Source organism: Rhinoderma darwinii, chromosome 1 (genome assembly GCF_050947455.1).
Source record: "Rhinoderma darwinii isolate aRhiDar2 chromosome 1, aRhiDar2.hap1, whole genome shotgun sequence".
Lineage (NCBI taxonomy): Eukaryota > Metazoa > Chordata > Amphibia > Anura > Rhinodermatidae > Rhinoderma > Rhinoderma darwinii.
The window spans coordinates 478,050,395-478,073,330 of NC_134687.1; the positions used below are offsets into that span (position 1 = coordinate 478,050,395).

Here is a 22,936-nt window from a genome sequence, read left to right on the forward strand (position 1 = left end):
ACATATGGCTTTTGGAATGAGACGATGGTAAAACAAAAATGAAACAATGAAAAATGACTTGTCTCTGAGGGATTAAAGTAATTTAGCTGGCAAACAGAGGGAATAACACACAATTACACTATATATGTTCATTTACTAGAGCTTTTAAAAACCGTTAACATTTTATAAAATCATGGCACCTGCCTGGCCTTTTTCACCACATACAGTTTAGTCCCTAATCACGTTTTATCGGTCGGAAATATACGTCGGGAATCCTCCCGACGTATACCTCCGACGGAAAGCCAAACATATCCCACACTCTTTGGCATACAGATGGATACATCGTCCGGGTACTGCCCTGGGGAATCTCTTGAAATCACTGTCCATATATAGAAAGTGACATCAGGAGCTTCACCAGGGCCAGAGTCCTCGGCAGAGCATCCGCTAGCACTTTGCCCAGGGACTCCGACACTAAAAGCTCCCGACGTCACTGTCCATTTAAAAATAGTGTCTCCAGGAGTTTCCACAGGGCCAGTATCGGTCTGTTGCATGCCTAATCGTAGCATCCATCATTTTAGGTTCCTATGTTAAAAAAATTATTACCACGCGGTGTAAGTTATTCTTGCGGGATCCCTCAGGAAGGAATAGTGTAGTAGATCCTTAAAAAAAATAAAAAAAAATAAAAAAGAAGAAGAAGGATACAGTCGTATACCAGCCCAAACCAAAGGGGCACTCTTTTGGCCTCAGTCGGAACAGAACCCTATGGATGCATTTGTCATGTACGTGAACTTTCCCAACATACAAGATAAACGTAGTTTATAAAACGCGATGTGTATTGTCTGCATAGGGAGGAAAAGGCATTTAGAATTGTGTATTATTAAACTCCTTAACAGATGAGAATGGAGCATTAAAAAAATAAAAAAATATAAGAAGTGCAGCATTGTTATCCTCGTAGATATGGCTTATCACTTACTTTATTTACATAATACGTCTTCTGGCAGTTCAGTCACATATTAAAGACTTACCAAATTGTAGCTGAAGCAGGAGAGATCGGCAAATACTGTCAAGAAGACATACAAATTTGTCTGCAACAACAATACATCCTTCACTTGTATTGCAAGCATAAAGCTTTGGGTTGAAAGAAACCTTAAAGAAAAAAAAAAAAAAAAGGGTGGAAATAATAAAAAGCCTACATTTTTCCAATTCGAAGCAGTCATAAAACACGCACATTCCAGTAAAAGGGAAAAGTTAAGAGGATATGTCATTCGTTTAGTAATGCCTTTCTCCTAGCTAATCTAATAGGCGCGCTTACACGGATAATGCTAGTGAAAATTGTGTCCCAAAACGTTTATTATTTTAAAAGTTACGAGCTTATTTCTAAATATGTAAATGAGCCTTTATTAGACAAGTGGGAGGTAACAGCAGTGATTCTCCTGAGGTGGAGCTACAGCACAGACTGACGCTATCCTATCAGCATGAAGCTGCTTCACACAGTGTGAGAGACTGAGGCTGGAGGATCATTTCAAACCGCCTTATCTCAGGTAGTGAACCACATAGATCAGTGGTTAGGGCATCATATGAAAGATGGCACCAGGATAGCAGCTCTAGCTGTGAAATAACCAGATATATCACCAGTTGAATACACAGTCGGTAATGGAAGTTCTGTACTATATGATCACGCTGTGTTGCTGGGCTGGCAAGAAGAGAACTGTATGCGGATTGGACAGCGTCACACAGAAAATATTACACCGCCCAGAGGAAAAGAGAGTTACCTCCCCATTTGGGAAGTATAGCCACATTAGCATATTTAGAAAAATGCACATAACTTTGCAAATAAACGTTTTTAAAAAAAAAATAATAATAATAAGTCACACTGTAGTTATCAGCATCGTAGTGCCCATTAGATCGTGAATTAATAAAAGTATCGACAGATCCTCTAATATCACATGACAAAATAGCACTTTTTTTTATTCCTTTATATGGAAGCTAACACAACTTGTATTTTTTGTTCCTCCCTGTAAAATCCTTTTCTCACCATGCTCATTGGGGGACACAGATGACCGTGGGTATACAATGCTGAAAAAAAGTATTTGCTCCTCACCCAATTATTGCTAAATTGGTCACATTTAAAAAAGACTTCAGATCGTGCAACTAATTTTAACTCCTTCCCAACATTTGACGTATTTATACGTCATAGCCGGGTAGGGGGAAGTATGGAACGGGCTCATAGAGTAAACCCGCTCCATACGATGCAGGTGGCGGCTGTATGTTGCAGCCGACACTTCAAAGCAAAGCAACGAAAGTAAGCTGGTTTAACCCGTTAAATGCCGCGGTCAATAGCGACTGCGACATTTAAATAGTTAGAAAGAGGGGGGCCGACCCCCACTATGTAATTGCAACCGCCAGAATCGCTATTTTTTGGTCACCTCATCTCCCACAAAAAAAAAACAGAATAAAAAGCAATCAAAATATCGCATGAACCCCAACGGTATTAAAAACAACAGCTTATCCCGCAGAATTGAGACAAAATACATATTATTTTTCACAGTTAGTTTTTTTACTTGTAAAAGTAGTAAAATAAATAAATATATATATATATATATATATATATATACACATACACATACACACACACACACACACACACACACACACACATATATATATTTATTTGGTGTTGCAAAATTTATGGCTTTTGGAAGGTGGGGAGTAAAAAAATTAAAAAAAATAAAAATTAAAATATTAAAGTTGCTTATGATGGGAAGGGGTTAATATAAGAAAGACAACATGCGTAAAAACACAAAATCCAGCTTTTTAAAAGATCATTCCATTTATTAAAGATTTACTCAAAACCCATGTGAAAGAGTAATTGCCCTCCTAAACCTAATAACTGGTTGTGCCACCGTTGGCAGAAACTGCAATAATTTACAATCACTTGCCATGAGTCTATTAAATCACTGTAGAGGAGTTTTGGCCCATTCTTCTTTGAAAAATAGTTTTAAATTCGCCTACATTGAAGAGCTTGAGCATGAACTGCCCCAGAGGAAGCCAGAAGGGCGAAACCCAGGGTCGGGTTGCATTATTTGGCGTGTTACAAGAGCTTATCTTATGCTTTTATCTATATCTATTTTTGTAAGTATGGAATAAACTCGTGGAATTTGTAGTTTCCCAAAGGTAGTGCACTATCTCCTTTTTCTCCCTTGTTGGAGATTTAGAACATCAAGTACGAGGATCTACACAGCAAGCAGTTGCATTTCTGCAGTTTCACTTCTGTGTGGAACCACAAGTACCAGCGAGATATACACACCAGTGGAAATTTGGATCGTTCTTTCTGCATGCTAGCTGAGGGGGAAGGTCAAACCCTTGATGGACACTTCAGACTTTACATCTACAACCGTCTGAGCGGTAAAAAACTATAATTTTGTCACTGTTTTTTGTGGTGTTGATGATTTCACCTCTTTTTTTACCTGCTCCGGTTGTTCATCTCCTTGTTGAGATATTTCAGTGAGTAGAGAGCGGAGTTGCATATTTGGTTGTGACTCAACAGTATCAGTCCACAGAATATTATCCCAAAGGTTATTGGGAGGCTTTTTGGTCAGTGGTTTAAGTCACGCAGCTCTCCCACAGAGGCCATTTTTGCCCAGTGTCTTTCTTATTGTGGAATCGTGTACATTGACACTAAGGGTATGTTCACACTGGCTATTTTGAGCAGTTTTTTCGGGCCGTAAACGTCCCGAAAAACCAGAACGCCTACAAGCATCTGCCCATTGATTTCAATGGGAATTACGGCATTCTGTCCAGACAGGGCGTTATTTTACGCCTCATTTCAAACAACGGCATGTGAAAAGACACCCCGTAAGAAGTGCATGTCACTTCTTGAGCAGTTTTGCTCCAAAAAAAGATTGTAAAAAAACGCAGCAGAAAACGCTAGTTGCTTAAAAAACGGCTGAAAATCAGGGTCCATTTTCCCTTTAAAACAGCTCCGTATTTTCAGCCGTTTTTTGTTAAGCGTGTGAACATAGCCTTACTGAGACAAGTGAGGCCTGCAGTTCTTCAGTTGTTCGTCTGGGTTCTCTTCTGTGACCTCCTGGATTATTTGTCAAAGCACAATTGGTAAAGTTTTGGTGGGAAGGTTCGCAACTGTTCCAATTCCTTCATTTGTGGATAACGGGTCTCACTCTGGTTCGCTGGAGTCCTAGAGCATAAGCAATAGTTTTGTTACCCTTTCCAGACTGGTTGAGTTTAATTACTTTGTTTGGCATCTCTATTTGAATCTCTTTAGAACTTGGCATCATGTGCTGCTTTTTGCGACCTCCTAGTTGGCTTCACATTGCCAGACATGTTCTACTTAAAGGAACAGTGTCATCACAAATTATTTTTTTATATGTTAAAGATGTTAGTGCTTTATTAAAAACGTTTATATTTATTTGTGTGTTTGTGTTTTACTTTTTCTTATTCTTATTTTTACACTTTTTCTTCCCTATGGGGGCTGCCATTTTTTGTTCCATTTCTGTATTTGTCGATTAACGACACATACAGACATGGAATACGGCAGCCACAGTCCCATAGGGACTGCGAACGGCTCCCGTCCCATTCACTTGTGTGTACGGCGTCTGTGTGGGAACTGCGCATGCGCCGCTCCCACACAGTCCAATTTGAAATTGGCGCCGTCCGGCGCCATTTTCCTGTGGACCGGAAGTCGCGGCCGGACAGTAATATTACTACTTCCGGTCGCGGCTTCCGGACTTGTGCACTTGGACCAGCGGCAGCAGACGGAGCGGACGGGCCGGAGGGAGCCGCGGCGGCAGGAGCAGGTAAGAGATTTCAATGTATGTTCGTGTTTGTGTGTGTTTACTACTGTATGTAAACCTACTACACTGTGTGTTAGCTCAAAAAATGGCGACACACAGTGTAGGAGGTTACACCGTTCAAACCCCTCGTTTATCCCGGCACTAGCCAGGATAAAGGAGGGGGGGATGCTGAGAGCTCACTAGAGCGAGGGCTTTTTACCCAATTTTGCAATGCTGCAATTTTGGGAATAGCTCCATCTAGTGACCAGAAATGGGAAATTTTATAAATTAGAATTAATTTATAATATTTCCTGACTCGTGAAAAAAATTTGAACAATGTTTAATCACCCACACACTAAATGTTTAATTTAAAAAAAAAAAACATGTTTTTCTGGCAACACATTGCCTTTAAGTGAGATTTAGATTCGACAGGTCTGGCAGTAATCATGCCTGGTTGTGGCTAATAAAAATAAAATCAATTGTCAATGGAATTTTGCTAACTGGCTGATTTAGTAGCTAGAGGCAATTTTCTTTTTTACATTAAGGTCAGGTAGGGCTTAATAGCATTTTTCCTTCAATAAATAAATTCATAATTTAAAAACATTGTGTTTACTTGGATTATCTTTGTCTAATAATTGTAGTTTGATGATTTGAAACATTTTATTATAACAAATATGCAAAAATAGAAGAAATTGGGAAATACTTTTTCTTAGTACTGCAGTTGCACTAGGAGGCAGACACGAATTGAAAAGAGTTAGCTCCTCCTACGAGCTATATCCCTCCTGCAGGCAGTGAGCTAAACCAGCTTTGTACAAAAGCAGCACAAAAAGCACAAATGCAATAAGAAAAAAGAAGAAACATGTCAGATTCCTAAGGAAAAACCGCCTCGGAGGAGAAAATGGCCATCATACCTGAAGATGACAAAAACGGGGGGGGGGGGGTGAATTGTCTCCCAATAACGTGGTAAGAAAATTTCTTTACAATAAGGCTGGATTCACACGAGCACATTACGTTCGTAATGGACGGAACGTATTTCGGGCGCAAGTCCCGGACCGATCACACGCCAGCGAGCCGGGCTCCTAGCATCATAGTTATGCCTCTCCATGGAACTACTGTCCCGTACTGAAAACATTGTAGTACGGGACAGTTGTCCTGCAGCGAGGCAGGGACTCCTAGCATCGTACATATCTATGCTGCTAGGAGCCCGGCTCCCTGCAGCGTGTTCGGTCCGGGACTTGCGGCCGAAATACGTTTCGTCCATTACGGACGTAATGTGCTTGTGTGAATACAGCCTAACAGAAACCCACATTTTCTCATCCATGTCACTGGGGAATACAGAAGGCAGTTGGACGCAAAGCAGTGCCCAGGGTTGGGTAAATAAAACACACCTGTGCAGCTAAGATATGGTGGTGTATTAGGGATATGCAGCACATCAAGGGTTGTGCACAATATACGGCTATATTGGATACGCCATAGTTGACTCACTTACATACACGAACTGATTTCGAACTGTGAAAGAGAGGTGTGCGCAGATAGTCTATCAGCTGGTCCAAATCAAGGTCTTAAACCATTTACTCGTATACAGACTGAATTTGATATCCCTCGTGCGCAATTCTATAAGTACCTTCAGCATGCTTATGAAGTTGAAAACAAGAGTTGTCAGTAACAGACAATGACCTGATTGGAGTTGTTCGTAAAGTGGTTCACACCTCGGCATTACATCCCTTCTATATAAAAAATTATTGTGGAGGTTCTTGGATAGATTTCCCTCTCTGCTGAGAAGCAAATGGGAAAGAAATATAGGGTCTATAGAGGAAACTCATTGGAATGATAGTCTAACACAGACCCCTAGACTGTCCATGAGTGAGGCACATCGTACTTCTAATTTATATTTGCTACATAGGGTTTATAGGACCCCGGTATTTCTACATGATATTGGATTTAGAGATTCTCATGTATGTACTAGATGTGGAATAGAACCGGGTACTCAGATACAAATGTGGCACTGCTCGAAACTGCATCAATTTTGGTCGGAAGTCATGGATCTTATTTCCTCTATATATCGGGTCTCTGTAGATTTTACTCCATATGTATGTATTCTGGGATATGTAGGAGATATATCCATCTCTGAACAGGTTAACGTGGCCATTGCACGATTGTTATATTTAGCTAGGAAGCTTATTACACAACATTGGATAAATGAGCACCCTCCCACCCTATTGGAACTTTGTACTAAAGTAAATTGCTTAACGCGTATGGGGGGGGGGAGATTGATTTTTTTAAATTCCCGAAGAGCCGAATTTAAGTTGTGCGTCAACGATGCTTTTCTTTTTGCTACTGGTAATGTTGCCATTTAGGCACATATGAACCCAATTATCCACATCAGTAGTGCCCACTATTCTTGTATGTATGGATAACGCCCCTCAGCCCAACGGCTTAAACAGCCACTCTGTTAAACAAAGATTAACTAAAATTCAGATGGAGAAGTGGACCTTGAGAGAGATCAGGCCGGAGGGGGAGGAGTCAGGGTGCATCGGCTATAAGAGTGACCACATCAGCGCACCAGGCCCTGCAGGGCAAGGCGAATTACCAGAACACCTTCCGCTTTGACCTTCTTGATGATTTGTGGAAGGAGGGGGAAGCGGAGCATTACAAGCACCCGTAGATCCTGAGCCACGAACGCAGGCAGTTTTTGATGGACTCTGGAGGCCATGACGTTTATGTCCGGGTAACCCCACCTAGCACAGATTTTGTCAAATACCTCCGGACGAAGGACCCACTCGCCTAGATCGTAGTGTTCTTGGCCGAGATAGTCGGCTATCCAGTTGTTTATTGGTTGGCTCTACCACAGTTGCGGTAGTCACATTGTCCATTTGAACCCATACTGGGGAGCCTGTCAGAATAGGAGTCCAGTGGCAGAGGGACTGGAGAATGGCTTGAAGAAAGTTAATAGGGAGAAATTACTCCTGACATGTTTATACACCTTATAAGTCATTTGAAGCACCCCTTCCTAGTACAGGAGGTTGGCATCCATCGTCAGAACATTCCACTTAAGGACGGAAGGAGTGTCCCATTGTCAGGATGGATGAGAACAGCCACCACCGGACTTGGTTGTCGGACTGACAGGGGAAGGACGGGGCGATCCGAAAAAGCCATGGATGTGTCCAAACGAGCCAGTACATACTGCTGAAAATGGTGGGTGTAAAATTGGGCGTATGGAATCACTTCCATAGAGAAGATAATCAGGCAAAAAACCCTTATGCAATGAGAAAGGAGGAGATCAGAAAGGGGGCCTTGGAGAGACCGGACCATCTGTTGGAGGGAGTGGAGCTAATCCTGTGAAAGAAGAATCTTGGCCTGGGCTGCATCAAAACACATGCTGAGGAACAGCAAAGACCGAGATGGGGAGAGAATTTGGAGCTGTTGATTATCCAACCAAAGTGGGACAAAATATACTGAGTGATCCGAAGGCTCTCTAGATGGTCCAACAGCGATGCAGCCTTGATCATAATGTCATCCAGGTAAGGATATTTAATGACTATAGCCATTCCCTGTCCGGGGGCTCTCTCTGTGTTCAGACATGGTGGCCATACACAACTACTTCCATGTGCAGAGGGTAGTGGTGGCTGAAAGCTACTGATTAGGTAAATAAAAAGCTACTGGCTAGCAATAAAATATAGTGGCAAGGGACTGGAGGAGAAAACCACCAAAAGGCAGAGCCTACCAGGTCCTAGAAGATTTTCAGAAGGGTAGATCAAGGCATCTGTGCTGGAACAGCCATTGGCAAAAGAGACAAGGAGGAGGTGCTACCACCAAAAGAATGCACGGCCCCCTGAGAAAACCAGACGAGCTCTGTTAGGGTATGTTCACACGCTGAGCCAAAAACGTCTGAAAATACGGAGCTGTTTTCAAGGGAAAACAGCACCTGATTTTCAGACGTTTTTTGAGCAACTCACGTTTTTCGCGCCGTTTTCTCGGCCGTTTTTGGAGCTGTTTTCAATAGAGTCTATGAGACAACGGCTCCAAAAACGTCCCAAGAAGTGTCCTGCAATTCTTTTGACGAGGCTGTAATTTACGCATCGTCTTTTGACAGCTGTAATGACAGGTTGTCTGCACAGTACGTCGGCAAACCCATTCAAATGAATGAGCAGATGTTTGCCGACGTATTGTAGCCTTATTTTCAGACGTAAAACGAGGCATAATACGCCTCGTTTACGTCTGAAAATAGGTCGTGTGAACCCGGCCTTAGAATGAGCGTGCTGCACGTCAGCTAGAAAACCCAACCCCCCCACCGCCAGAGAAAAAAAACAAACACCTGCCCACAGGCAGTCTAGCGAGGCCCGAAGCTGAACTAAATTAATGTGGCCTGCCAAGTAGCGCTGCCAGTTTGGCGTTCTGCTAAACCAGTGCCGTGGCAAAAAGAACAGGGAAGAGCTAAAGAGGGTGCCCAAGCCTAATGGTGCACATAAACTGAAAATAGCCGACTGAAAAGCTGCCTGAAAGAGTGCTAGCAGTGCACCTGTATACAGATTGTAATCACTCACATCTGTCTGTTTCCAGTGGGTCTCACAATCTAATTTCCCCACCTCAAATACACATTAGGGCCAGCTCCAATTCAGTATGCTTACGGAGTATGTGAATCCTGAATTATAAATCTGACTAATCCTGCATAAAATATTGGAGCCACCATGTTTTGGAAAGCCACGTGTCACAAACAGAACTGTGCTTATATAAAGACTTACTTTTTCATTTGAGGAGATTTTAAGTAATGTGTCTACTTGATACAAAGCTGTGCCACTTTCTTGACGAGAGTCAATGTTCAAACGGCAACTTCCAGTATCATCGTTTGCTAAAATCTCAATATCGTTCCACATATTGAGGTCGTATTTGCCTGTAAAGATATAATTATCATACTTATTTATGTTGCAAAACTGAATCTGCAAAACAAAAAAAACAAACAATATTGTAAAGTATAACAAAACAGTGTTCAGAGGAACGTTTAGAAGATACGATAAAAAAGGAAATTCTGATTTCAATACATATGTTTCGGAGAATGTTTGATCCATGGCTCAAAATCAACAACCGGGAGATTCAACATGACTCACTTTAAAAATGATTGTTTCTAACCCGAATATACACCGAATACTTACATAAATCAAACAAGAGTTCGAAATACGCTATAAAAAAAAAAACAACCTAGGTGACTGAGGTAAGGGGTCCTGTGACACATGTTTTGCCATCTTAGGTGGGTGTAAATAGTAGGAGAGGACTAGCGGAGGTGTTCTTGAATAGGATTAGTCACAGACAGCAGACCTTGCTTGGCAGTTTGTGAAACTCCTGCAGACTTCCCTCTCCCTGTCCTTTTCTTCTATTTCCAGCCTCCGCCGGCTGGCTTGAGTTGCAAAACGGGGTTCACTGGACCACAGTTCCCTCTATAGGCGGTAAATTCTGCGGATAGGCCATAAGTGTCAAGGGTTAAAATATCCCTTTAACGCCTTCCCGACCACCCACCGTCTTGACGGCAGGCGGTGCAGGTCCCCAGTCTACGACGTTGGACATATGCGGCTTTTTGTGTCCCAATGTTGACTGCACCGTCAGTGAATGTGTGTGAACATGAACAAACAAACAGAGGGCAAGATACAGAATCTCTGGTGGCCGTCTCCTAGACAACACATGCAATCACAACAGACTCCAACATGTCTCACTGGTTTATGCCAACACACTATGAACAGCTGTTAGCCACACGAGGTGGAGCTTAGGTCCCGTCTTGTTCATGGTAGTAGCTGCCCTTGTGATAAGCTGTGACGAATACTTTGGTGCAGGATTGGTTTAATCGTCTTTTAATGATCGGGCCGTACATAAGAAGCCGCGTGTAGCTCCCCAGGGTTACTAGGGACGCTTTGTCGTTGGGCGCTCTCATTGGCTGCCAAAAATGGAGGCTCGTCGCCTTCGGGACGTCAGGATTGACGTGTTTGATGCAGATTGGCGGCTTGCCGGAATGACGGCAAACGAGAGGCGGGCTCTAAAGCCTTAAAGGTTCAGAATTCCTCCAGCGCGTGTGCGGCCATTACATCTGAGTCGTACACGCGCAGAGAGGCTAAATCAGCAGAAAACCAGTGCTATCCGGCTGTTTAAATCATCGTTTCTAAAAATCCCTGATGATGTATCACACTATTAGGTGATACTGAAACGCGTAGGATTTAGATAGAAAACTTGTGGCAGGGGTTCAGTGAATACCTATTACATAATGAGATGGAGTGATCTCTGGGTGTAAATACGCTATATCACCCCTTGACGCTTCTCTCTAATCTGTCTGATCTCCTGCCTGTGCCCGTTTCTGGAGAATTGGCCCTGTTGAGCCACATTTTATCTAAGCAATTAATAAAGTATATTTTAATCTTTCCCTCCCAAAATATAGAATAAAAAGTGATCAAATAAGTCGCATGTACCCGAAAATAGTAGCAATAAAAACTACAACCCGTCCCGCAAAAAACAAGCCCTTACACCGCTTTTTGACTGAAATAAAAAAAAAAAGTTACGGCCCTCAGAATATAGTGACAGAAAATAAATAATTTTATAAAGAAGTGATTTTATTGTGCAAACGCTGCAAAACATAAAAACAAAAACTATATACATATGGTATCGCTGTAATCGTACCAACCCGCAGAATAAAGTAAAATTGTCATTTATAGCGCATTATGAACGCCGTAAGAAATAAAGAATTTAAAAACGCCAAAATCACTGTTTTTGGTCACCAAAGCTCTAAATAAAATGTAATAAAAAGTGATCAAAAAGTTGCATGTACCAAAAAATGGTACCAATAAAAACTACAGCTCCTCCTGCCAAAAATAAACCCCCACACCGCTCAATTTAGGGAAAAATAAAAAAGTTATGGCGTTTGGAAGGAGGGTAGTGAAAAACTAAAATGGAAAAGCAAAGAATGATCAGTCCTGCAAAGATTAATTAATTTCTATTAAAAAAATAAATTATTACCACATGTGGGGTATTGTCATACTCGGGAGAGATTGCGTTACAAATTTAGGGCGACTTTTTCTCCTTTATCCCTTGTGAAAATTAAAAAAATTCAACATTTTAGTGGACAAAAATGTTTATATTTATTTTCACGGCCTAATTCCACTGAATTCTGCAAAAAACCTGTGTGGTATAAATGCTTACTATACCCCTAGAAAAATTCCTTCCGAGGAGTGTGGTTTCCTAAATGGGGTCACTTTTGGGGTGTTTCCACGGTTTTGTTCCCTCCAAGGCGTTGCAATCGCGACATGGCACGGAAAACCAATCCAGCAAAATCCGCGCTCCAAAATCCAAATGGCGCTCCACCCCTTCTGAGCGCTGCCGTGGGTCCAAACAGCAGTTTATTAACACACATGGGGTATTTCCGTAATCGGGAGAAGATGCTTTACAAATGTTGGGTTGCATTTTCTTCTTAATTCCTTGTAAATATTACAAATTTCTATGTTTTTTCAGAAAAAAAAGTAGATTTTCATTTTCACAAACCAACTCCAATAAATATAGCAAAATACATGTGGGGTCAAAGAGCCAACTATACCCCTAGATAAAATTCCTTGATGGGTGTAGTTTCCAAAATGGGGTCCCTTTTGGGGAGTTTACACTGTTTTGGCACCATAAGACCTCTTCAAACCTGACGTGGTGCCTAAAATATAATATAAAAATAAGCAGGCTCCAAAATCCACTAGGTGCTCCTTTGCTTCGGAGGCTGGTGTTTCGGTCCATTAGGACACTAGGGCCACATGTGGGATATTCCTAAAAACTGCAGGACCTGAGCAATAAATATGGAGTTGTATATCTCTGGTAAAACCTTCTGTGCAACACAATTATTTTTTTTTATTACAAATTAACTTCGGCAAAGAAAAAAAAAAAAAAAAAACTATTTCTAAATTTGCTTTATTTCCTGTGAAACGCCTAAAGGGTTAAGAAACTTTCTGAATGCTGTTTTTAATACTTTGATGGGTGCAGTTTTTAACCCCTTCCCGCTCCTGGACGTACTATTAGGTCATGGCAGCTGTATCGTTCGCGCTCCATGACCTAATAGTACGTCTCGGGAGAAACGGCCATTTCGGCCGTCCTCCCAACACATACAGGAGCTGTGACAGCTGCTGTCTCGTACAGCAGCTGCTGCACCTCCTACAGCGGAGACCGATCGCTGTGTCCCCGCTGATTAACCCCTTAAAAGCCGCGTTCAATAGAGATCGCTACTTTTTAGGGATTAAGCTACCATCGCACGATAGCGGCCGGCGATGGTGACTATGGCAACCGGACACCAAACAATGGCGTCCGGCAATGCCATCGACAGAAGCCTAGTGGGTCCTGACAAAGTCAGGACCCACTATGCTTGCTGTCAGTGAGTAGCTGACAGCTCTAATACACTGCAGTACGTATGTAGTGCAGTGTATTAGAATAGCGATGAGGGCCTCCTGCCCTCAAGTCCCCTAGTGGGACAAAGTAATAAAGTAAAAAAAAAAAAAGATGTGTAAAAATAAGAAAATAAAAGTTTTAAATGTAATAAAAGTTAAAATTTCCCTGATCAGTCCTTTATTATTAATAAAAACATATAAACAAATAAACTATACATAATTGGTATCGCCGCGTCCGTAACAGCCTGAACTACAAAATTATTTCGTTATTTATCCCGCACGGCTTTATTGATTGAAAAATAAAAAAGTATTGGCTGTTAGAATATGGTAACACAAAAAGTGAACGATTTTTTACATAACGGACTTTATTGTGCAAACGCCATAAGACATTAAAAAAACAAACTATAAACATATGGTATCGCCCCGCAGAATAAAGTGAATATGTAATTTATAGCGCACGGTGAACGCTGTAAAAAAAAAAAAATTTGAATAAAAAAACAAATGGTAGAATTGCTGTTTTTTAGTCACCTCACCACCTAAAAAATAGAATAAAAACTGATCAAAAAGCCGCATGCACCCCAAGAAAACTACAATGAATTCCTCAAGGGGTCTAGTTTCCAAAATAGGGTCACTTTTGGGGGGTTTCCACTGTTTTGGCACCACAAGACCTCTTCAAACCGGACATGGTGCCTAAAATATAATATAAAAATAAGCAGGCCCCAAAATCCAGTAGGTGCTCCTTTGCTTTGGAGACCGGTGCTTCAGTCCATTACCGCACTTGGGCCAAATGTGGGATATTTCTAAAAACTGCAGAATCTGGGCAATAAGTATTTAGTGGAGTTTCTATGGTAAAACCTTTTGTGTTATAGAAAAAATATGGTATAAAAAGAATTTTCTGACCAAAAATAAATATGTAAATTTCACCTCTACTTTGCTCTAAATTCTTTTGAAACACCTAAAGAGTTCATAAGCTTTCTAAATGTTGTTGCGAATACTTTGAGGGGTCTAGTTTCAAAATGGGGTATTTGATGGGGGTGTCTAATATATAGGCCCCTCAAAGCAACTTCAGAACTAAACTGGAACCTAAAAAAAAAAAAATTAAAAAAAAAAAAATATGGGGCAATACTGCGTTTCTCCTAATGAGCATTGCCTACTCCAAGACGACCCCAGTATTGACTGTTTGTATAAACGGAGACCCCTATTAGACCGTTTCAGTGCCCGGTTTTCCCAAGCATACACCACCGAGACGTGTATTTCTATTGATGAGTCCTTGGTACATTTTAAAGAGAGGCTTCAATTCCGCCAGTACCAGCCGGGTAGGAGGGCAAGGTACGGCGTTAAGATGTATAAGCTGTGCGAGAGTGCATCAAGGTATACCTACAAATTTAGGATATATGAAGGGAAGGACACCAGTATTCAGCCCCCAGAATGCCCCCCCCCCCTTACAGGGAGTTCATGCAAAAATTGTGTGGGATTTGGTGCACCCACTGCTGGACCAGGGTTACCAACTGTACCTGGATAATTTTTATACCAGCGTCCCACTCTTCAAGTGCCTCGCTTCCAGAAGTCCTGCGACATGTGGCACTGCTAGAAAAAAATCTGAGAGGCCTCCCTAAGACTCTGCTTGGGCAAATAAGAAGGGTGAGAGCAGGGCACAATCTAGCAGCAACATATTGTGTGTCAAGTATAAGGACAAGAGAGATGCCACACCAGTACCCATGTACCTGTACGAGGTACCAGTACAGAGACCCCCAAACCAGACTGCATCCTAGACTACAATAGGTACATGGGAGGGGTGGACTTGTCAGATCAAGTCCTGAAGCCCTACAGCGCCATGCGGTGTGGTATAAGTAGCTGGCCGTGCACATCATACAGATGGCATTGTACAATGTGTACGTGCTACGCCGATGTGCAGGCCAGACGGGAACTTTCCTAGAATTTCAAGAGGTGGTTATCAAGAAACTAATTTTTAGGGACCAAGAAGGGGGGGCACCCAGTACTTCTGGAAGCGAGGCAACACGCATCGTACCAGGGCAACACTTTCCAGGAGAAGTTCCCCAAACTGGCAAGAAAGGAAAAAGTCAAAAGAGGTACAAAGTCTGCTATAAGAGGGGGATAAGGGAGGACACAATATATCAATGTGACACGTGTCCCGAAAAACTTAGGCTCCGTATGAAAGAGTGCTTCAAAATGTATCATACATCCCTAGATTTTTAATCTACCCCAGTTTTACTTACCCTGATGCACTCCGCACATCTTATCCCCCTCATCTTTCCCTTCTGAGCTCTGCTGTGTGCCCAGGCAGCTAACAGCCACATTGAGGGTATTGCCATACCCGTGAGAACCCATATTACTTTATGGGGTGTATGTCTCCGGTAAAAATGCTCACTACACCTCTAGATGAATGCCTTAAGGGGTGTAGTTTTTAAAACGGGGTCACTTCTTGGGGGTTTCAACTGTACTGGTACCTCAGGGGCTTCTGCATACATGACTTTGCACCAGAAAATCCCCAGTAGGCCAAATGGGGTATTTTGTTTCTTGTGAAAATAAGACATTTTCAGCCAAAACTACATATTATTGGAAAAAATTTATTTTGTTTGAATTCCCAGCCCAATTCAAATAAGTTATGTGAAAAAACTATGGGGTAAAAATGGTCACAACAACCATAAATGAATTCCTTGAGGGGTGTAGTTTCCAAAATGGGGACACTTCTGGTGGGTTTCCATTGCTTTGATACCTCTGGGGCTCTGCAAATGACATGGCACCCGAAAACCAATCCAGCAAAACCTGGACTCCAAACAAACACACAGCGTTCCTTCCCTTCTGAGGCCTCCCATGGGCTCAAACGGCAGTTTATCGCCACAAATGGGGTACTTCTGCGCTAAGGCGAAATTGGGCAACAAAATAGGGTATTTTATTTCTTGTGAAAATAAGAAATTTTGAGCTAAAACTACATATTATTGGAAAAAATGTCATTTTTCTAAAATTTCACAGCCCAATTCAAATACGTGCTGTGTAAAAACTGTGGGGTCAAAATGGTAACAACAACCATAAATGAATTCCTTGAGGGGTGTAGTTTCCGAAATGGGGTCACTTTTGTGAGATTCCTACTGTTTTGGCACCTCAACACCTCTTCAAACCTGGCATGCTGCATAAAATATATTCTAATAAAAAAAGAGGTCTCAAAATGCACTAGGTCCTTCTTTGATTCTGGGGCTTTTGTTTTAGTCCACGAGCGCACTAGAGACACATGTGGGACATTTCTAAAAACTGCATAATCTGGACAAAACATATTTAGTAGTGTTTCTCTGGTAAAACCTTCTGTGTTACAGAAAAAAATTGAAAGCAATTGAAATTTAGCAAGAAAAACGAAATTTGCACATTTCACCTCTACTTTGCTTTAATTTCTGTGAAATGCCTGAAGGGTTAAATAAGCTTTCTAAATGCTGTTTTGAATACTTTGAGGGGTCTAGTTTTCAAAATGGGGTGTTTTATGGGGGTTTCTAATACATAGGCCCCTCAAAGCCACTTCAGAACTCAAGAGGTACCTTAAAAGAAAAACTTTTGAAATTTTCTTAAAAATATGAGAAATTGCTGTTTATGTTCTAAGCCTTGTAACGTCCAAGAAAAATAAAAGAATGTTCAAAAAACGATGCCAATCTAAAGTAGACATATGGGAAATGTGAACTAGTAACTATTTTGGGTGGTATAATCCTCTGTTTTACAAGCAGATGCATTTAAATTCTGAAAAATGCTATTTTTTATTAATTTTCTCTAAATTATGCAATTTTTCACCAATAAACACTGAATATATCGACCAAATTTTACCACTAACATAAAGCCCAATGTCTCACGAGAAAAGAATCACAGAATCGCTTGGATAGGTTGAAGCATTCCGACGTTATTACCACATAAAGTGAAATATGTCGGATTTGAAAAATGGGCTCTGAGCCTTAAAGAGACTGTCACCACATTATAAGTGCCCTATCTCCTATATAAGGAGATCGGCGCTGTAATGTAGGTGACAGTAATGCTTTTTATTTAAAAAAACTATCTTTTTCACAACGTTAGGAGCGATTTTGGTTTATGCTAATGAGCTTTCTTAATGCCCAAGTGGGCGTACATTTACTTTCGACCAAGTGGGCGTTGTACAGAGGAGTGCATGACGCTGACCAATCGGCATCATGCACTCCTCTCCATTCATTTACACTGCACTAGTGATATAGTTATATCGCTATGTGCAGCCTCATACACAAGCCCTAAGGGTATGTGCACACACACTAATTACGTCCGTAATTGACGGACGTATTTCGGCCGCAAGTACCGGACCGAACACAGTGCAGGGAGCCGGGCTCCTAGCATCATACTTATGTCCGATGCTAGGAGTCCCTGCCTCGCTGCCGGACAACTGTCCCGTACTGTAATCATGTTTTCAGTACGGGACAGTTGTCCTGCAGCGAGGCAGGGACTCCTAGCATCGGACATAAGTATGATGCTAGGAGCCCGGCTCCCTGCACTGTGTTCGGTCCGGGTCTTCCGGCCGAAATACGTCCGTCCTTTACGGACGTAATTAGTGTGTGTGCACATACCCTAACATTACTACAGTGTCCTGATAATGAATACACATGACCATCCAGCCTGGACGTCATGTGTACTCAGAATCCGGACACTTCTGACTCTTTTTTTGTGACATTCCGGCAAGTGAAACCAAATCTCGTTTAGCTCCGTGATCTCGCGAGATTTGGTTTCACTTGCCGGAATCTCACAAAAGAGAGAGTCAGAAGTGTCAGGATTCTGAGTACACATGACGTCCAGGCTGGATTTCATGTGTATTCATTATCAGGACACTGTAGTAATGTTAGGGCTTGTGTATGTAGCTGCACATAGTGATATATCTATATCGCTAGTGCAGTGTAAATGAATGGAGAGGAGTGCATGATGCCGATTGGTCAGAGTCATGCACTCCTCTGTACAACGCCCACTTGGTCGAAAGTAAAAGTACGCCCACTTGGGCATTAAGAAAGCTCATTAGCATAAACCAAAATCGCTCCTAAAGTTGTGAAAAAAGATCGTTTTTTTAAAATAAAAAGCATTACTGTCACCTACATTACAGCGCCGATCTCCTTATATAGGAGATAGGGCACTTATAATGTGGTGACAGAGTCTCAAGGCCAAAACAAGGCTGCGTCCTTAAGGGGTTAAAATGGGGTGATTTATTGGGGGGGATTCTAATATATAAGGCACTCAAAACCACTTCAGAACTAAACTTTTTCACGAATAATAATTGAATTTATCGACCAAATTTTTCCACTATCATAAAGTACAATATGTCACGAGAAAGCAATCTCAGAATGGCTTGGATAAGTAAAAATATTCCGGAATTATTACCACATAAAGTGACACGTCAGATTTGAAAGAAAAAAAATCGGCTGTGCCACAAGGCCAAAACAGGCTGCGTCCTAAAGGGGTTAAGAAAGTAATTAGCATAAATCTAAAATTGCTCATAACTTGCTCAAAAACGATCGTTTTTCAAAATAAAAACCACTGTTATCTACAATACAGCGCCTATCAGATTATGTAGGAGATAGGGCACTTATAATCTGGTGACAGAGCCTCTAATAAAATCTGTAAAAAGGTAATAAAATGAGCAAAAATATAAAATGAAAGGCAGGTGGCCAATGATCGTAAAACAAATCCCCAAAAATTCTTCAAGTATATAAATGCAAAAAAGCCAAGGTCTGAACATGGAGAACCCCTAGATAGCGGTAATGGGGAGTTGGTCACAGGGGATCAAGAGAAGGCAGAGTTACTAAATGGGTTCTTTAGCTCTGTATATACAACAGAAGAAAGAGCAGCTGATGTAGCTGGTGCCAGTGCTGTTAACCCCTTAACCCCTTCCCGCTCCTGGACGTACTATTAGGTCATGGCAGCTGTATCGTTCGCGCTCCATGACCTAATAGTACGTCTCGGGAGTAACGGCCGTTTCGGCCGTCCTTCCGACACATACAGGAGCTGTGACAGCTGCTGTCTTGTTCAGCAGCTGTCACAGCTCCAACAGCGGGGACCGATCACTGTGTCCCCGCTGATTAACCCTATAAAAGCCGCGTTCTATAGAGATCGCGGCTTTTTAGGGGTTAAGCTGCCATTGCCGGCTTGCTACACGATAGCGGCCGGCGATGGTGACTATGGCAACCGGACACCAAACAATGGCGTCCGGCTATGCCATAGACGGAAGCCTAGTGAGTCCTGACAACGTCAGGACCCACTATGCTTGCTGTCAGTGAGTAGCTGACAGTTCTAATACACTGCACTACGCATGTAGTGCAGTGTATTAGAATAGCGATCAGGGCCTCCTGCCCTCAAGTCCCCTAGTGGGACAAAGTAATAAAGTTTAAAAAAAAGGTGTAAAAATAAGAAAATAAAAGTTTTAAAAGTAAAAATCCCCCCTTTTCCCTTATCAGTCATTTATTATTAATAAAAACATATAAACAAACAAATAAACTATACATAATTGGTATCGCCGCGTCCGTAACGGCCTGAACTACAAAATTATTTCGTTATTTATCCCGCACGGTGAACGCCGTAAAAGAAAATAATAAACCGTACCACAATCACAATTGTTTGGTCACTTCACCTCCCAAAAAATGGAATAAAAAGAGATCAAAAAGTCGCATGTACCCAAAAATGGTCCTGATCGAAACTACAGTTCGTTACGCAAAAAATAAGTCCTCGCACGGCTTTATTGATTGAAAAATAAAAAAGTTCTGGCTCTTAGAATAAGGTAACACAAAAAGTGAATGATTTTTTACAAAACGTATTTCATTGTGCAAACGCCATAAGACATAAAAAAAAACTATAAACATCTGGTATCGCCATAATCGTATCGCCCCGCAGAATAAAGTGAATATGTCATTTATAGCGCACGGTGAACGCTGTAAAAAAAATTGAATAAAAAAACAATAGTAGAATTGCTGTTTTTTTAGTCACCACGCCACCTAAAAATAGAAAAAAAACTGATCAAAAAGCCGCATGCACCCCAAGAAAACTACAATGGATTCCTCAAGGGGTCTAGTTTCCAAATTGGGGTCACTTTTGGGGGTTTTCCACTGTTTTGGCACAAGACCTCTTCAAACCGGACATGGTGCCTAATAAAAAAGAGGCCTCAAAATCCACTAGGTCCTCCTTTGCTTCGGAGGCCGGTGCTTCAGTCCATTACCGCACTAGGGCCACATGTGGGATATTTCTCAAAATTGCAGAATCTGGGCAATAAGTATTGAGCTGCGTTTCTCTGGTAAAACCTTTTGTGTTATAAAAAAAAATGGTATAAAAAGGATTTTCTGACAAAAAAAATATGTAAATTTCACCTCTACTTTGCTCTAAATTTCTGTGAAACACCTAAAGGGTTCATAAACTTTCTAAACGCTGTTGTGAATACTTTGAGGGGTCTAGTTTCTAAAATGGGGTGTTTGATAGGGGTTTCTAATATATGGGCCCCTCAAAGCAACTTCAGAACTGAACTGGAACCTAAAAAAATAAATAAATGAGGCAATACTTTGCTTCTTACATTATACTGATAATGAGCCGTGCCCACCCCGAGATGACCCCAGTTTTGACCGTTTGTATAAACGGAGACCCCTATTAGACCGTTTCAGTGCCCGGTTTTCCCAAGAATACACCCCCGAGAAGTGTATTTCTATTGAGGAGTCCCTGGTACATTTTAAAGGGAGGGTCCAATTCCACGAGTACCTGCCGGGTAAGAGGGCAAGGTATGGCGTGAAGATGTATAAGCTGTGCGAGAGTGCATCAGGGTATACCTACAGGTTTAGGATATATGAAGGAAAGGCCACCCCCAAAACAGACTGCATCCTGGACTACAATAGGTACATGGGAGGGATGGACTTGTCAGATCAAATCCTGAAGCCCTACAGCGCCATGCGGTGTGGTATAAGAAGCTGGCCGGGCACATCATACAGTTGGCATTGTACAATGCGTACGTGCTACATCGATGTGCAGGCCAGAGGGGAATTTTCCTGGAATTTCAAGAGGTGATTATCAAGAACCTAATCTTTAGGGACCAAGAAAGGGGGGCACCCAGTACTTCTGGAAGCGGGGCCACACGCATCGTACCAGGGCGGCAACACTTTCCAGGAGAAGTTCCCCAAACTGGCAAGAAGGGAAAAAGTCAAAAGAGGTGCAAAGTTTGCTATAAGAGGACGATAAGGGATGACACAATATATCAATGTGACACGTGTCCCGAAAAACCAGAGCTCTGTATGAAAGAGTATTAAAATTTATCATACATCCCTTGGTTTATAATTTACCCCAATTTTACTTACCCTGATGCACTCCGCACAGCTTATCCCCCCTAGTCTTTCCCCTCTGGGCCCTGCTGAGTGCACAGGCAGCTGATAACAGCCACATTGAGGGTATTGCCATACCCGGGAGAACCCACCTTACAGTTTATGGGGTGTAGGTCTCCGGTCAAAATGCTCACTACACCTCTAGATGAATGCCTTAATGGTGTAGTTTTGAAAACGGGGTCACTTCTTGCGGGTTTCAACTGTACTGGTACCTCATGGGCTTCTGAATACATGACTTCGCACTAGAAAATCCCCAGTAGGCCAAATGGTGGTCCTTTCCTTCTGAGCCCTCCCATGGGCCCAAACGGCAGTTTATCACCACAAATGGGGTACTGCCGCACTCAGGACAAATTGGGCAACAGAATGGGGTATTTTGTTTCTTGTGAAAATAAGAAATTTTCAGCCAAAACAACATATTTGAAAAAAATAATTTTGTTTTCATTCCCAGCCCAATTCAAATAAGTTCTGTGAAGAAACTATGGGGTCTAAATGGTCACATTACCCATAAATGAATTCCTTGAGGGGTGTAGTTTCCAAAATGGGGTCACTTCTGGTGGGTTTCCATTGCTTTGATACCTCTGAGGCTCTGCAAATGCGACATGGCACCCGAAAACCAAACCAGCAAAATCTGTACTTTAAAGAACACACAGCGCTCCTTCCCTTCTGAGGCCTCCCATGGGCCCAAACAGCAGTTTATCGCCACAAATGGGGTATTCCTGCACTCAGGAGAAATTGGGCAACAAAATGGAATATTTAGTTCCCTGTGAAAATAAGAAATTTTGATCAAAAATTACATCTTATTGGAAAAAATAGCATTTTTTTTTAATGTCACAGCCCAATTGAAATAGGTGCTGTGAAAAAAACTGTGCGGTCAAAATGGTAACAACAACCATAAATTAATTCCTTGAGTGGTGTAGTTTCCAAAATGGGGTCACTATTGGGGGATTCCTACTGTTTTGGCACCTCAACACCTCTTCAAACCTGGCATGCTGCCTAAAATATATTCTAATAAAAAAAGAGGCCTCAAAATGCACTAGGTGCTTCTTTGCTTCTGGGGCTTGTGTTTTATTCCACGAGCGCACTAGAGACACATGTGGGACATTTCTAAAAACTGCAGAATCTGGACAATACATATTTAGTAGTGTTTCTCTGGTAAAACCTTCTGTGTTACAGAAAAAAAATGAATAAAATTGAAATTCAGCAAGAAAAATGAAATTTGCAAATTTCACCTCCACTTTGCTTTTTTATTCCTGTGAAATGCCTGAAGGGTTAAAAAAAACTTTCTAAATGCTGTTTTGAATACTTTGAGGGGTCTAGTTTTTAAAATGGGGTGTTTTATCAGGGTTTCTAATACATAGGCCCCTCAAAGCCACTTCAGAACTCAAGAGGTACCTTAAAAAAAAGGCTTTTGAAA

General features: G+C 41.7%; 1 protein-coding gene across 2 annotated transcripts in view; it reads right to left on the reverse strand.

Annotated features, from left to right (window-relative positions):
- Positions 1-22,936, reverse strand: part of KNTC1 (kinetochore associated 1) — a 245,329-nt gene that overhangs the window by 199,392 nt on the left and 23,001 nt on the right. The window contains exons 2-3 of one of the 2 annotated variants that reach the window (XM_075834110.1): positions 9,512-9,660; positions 1,005-1,125 (exon numbers count right to left, since the gene is read on the reverse strand). In XM_075834110.1, the coding sequence (XP_075690225.1) occupies positions 1,005-1,125; positions 9,512-9,660 (270 nt within the window). Of the gene's footprint in view, positions 1-1,004; positions 1,126-9,511; positions 9,661-22,936 lie in introns of those variants that run through there. The other variant, XM_075834112.1, reaches the window with a different exon arrangement.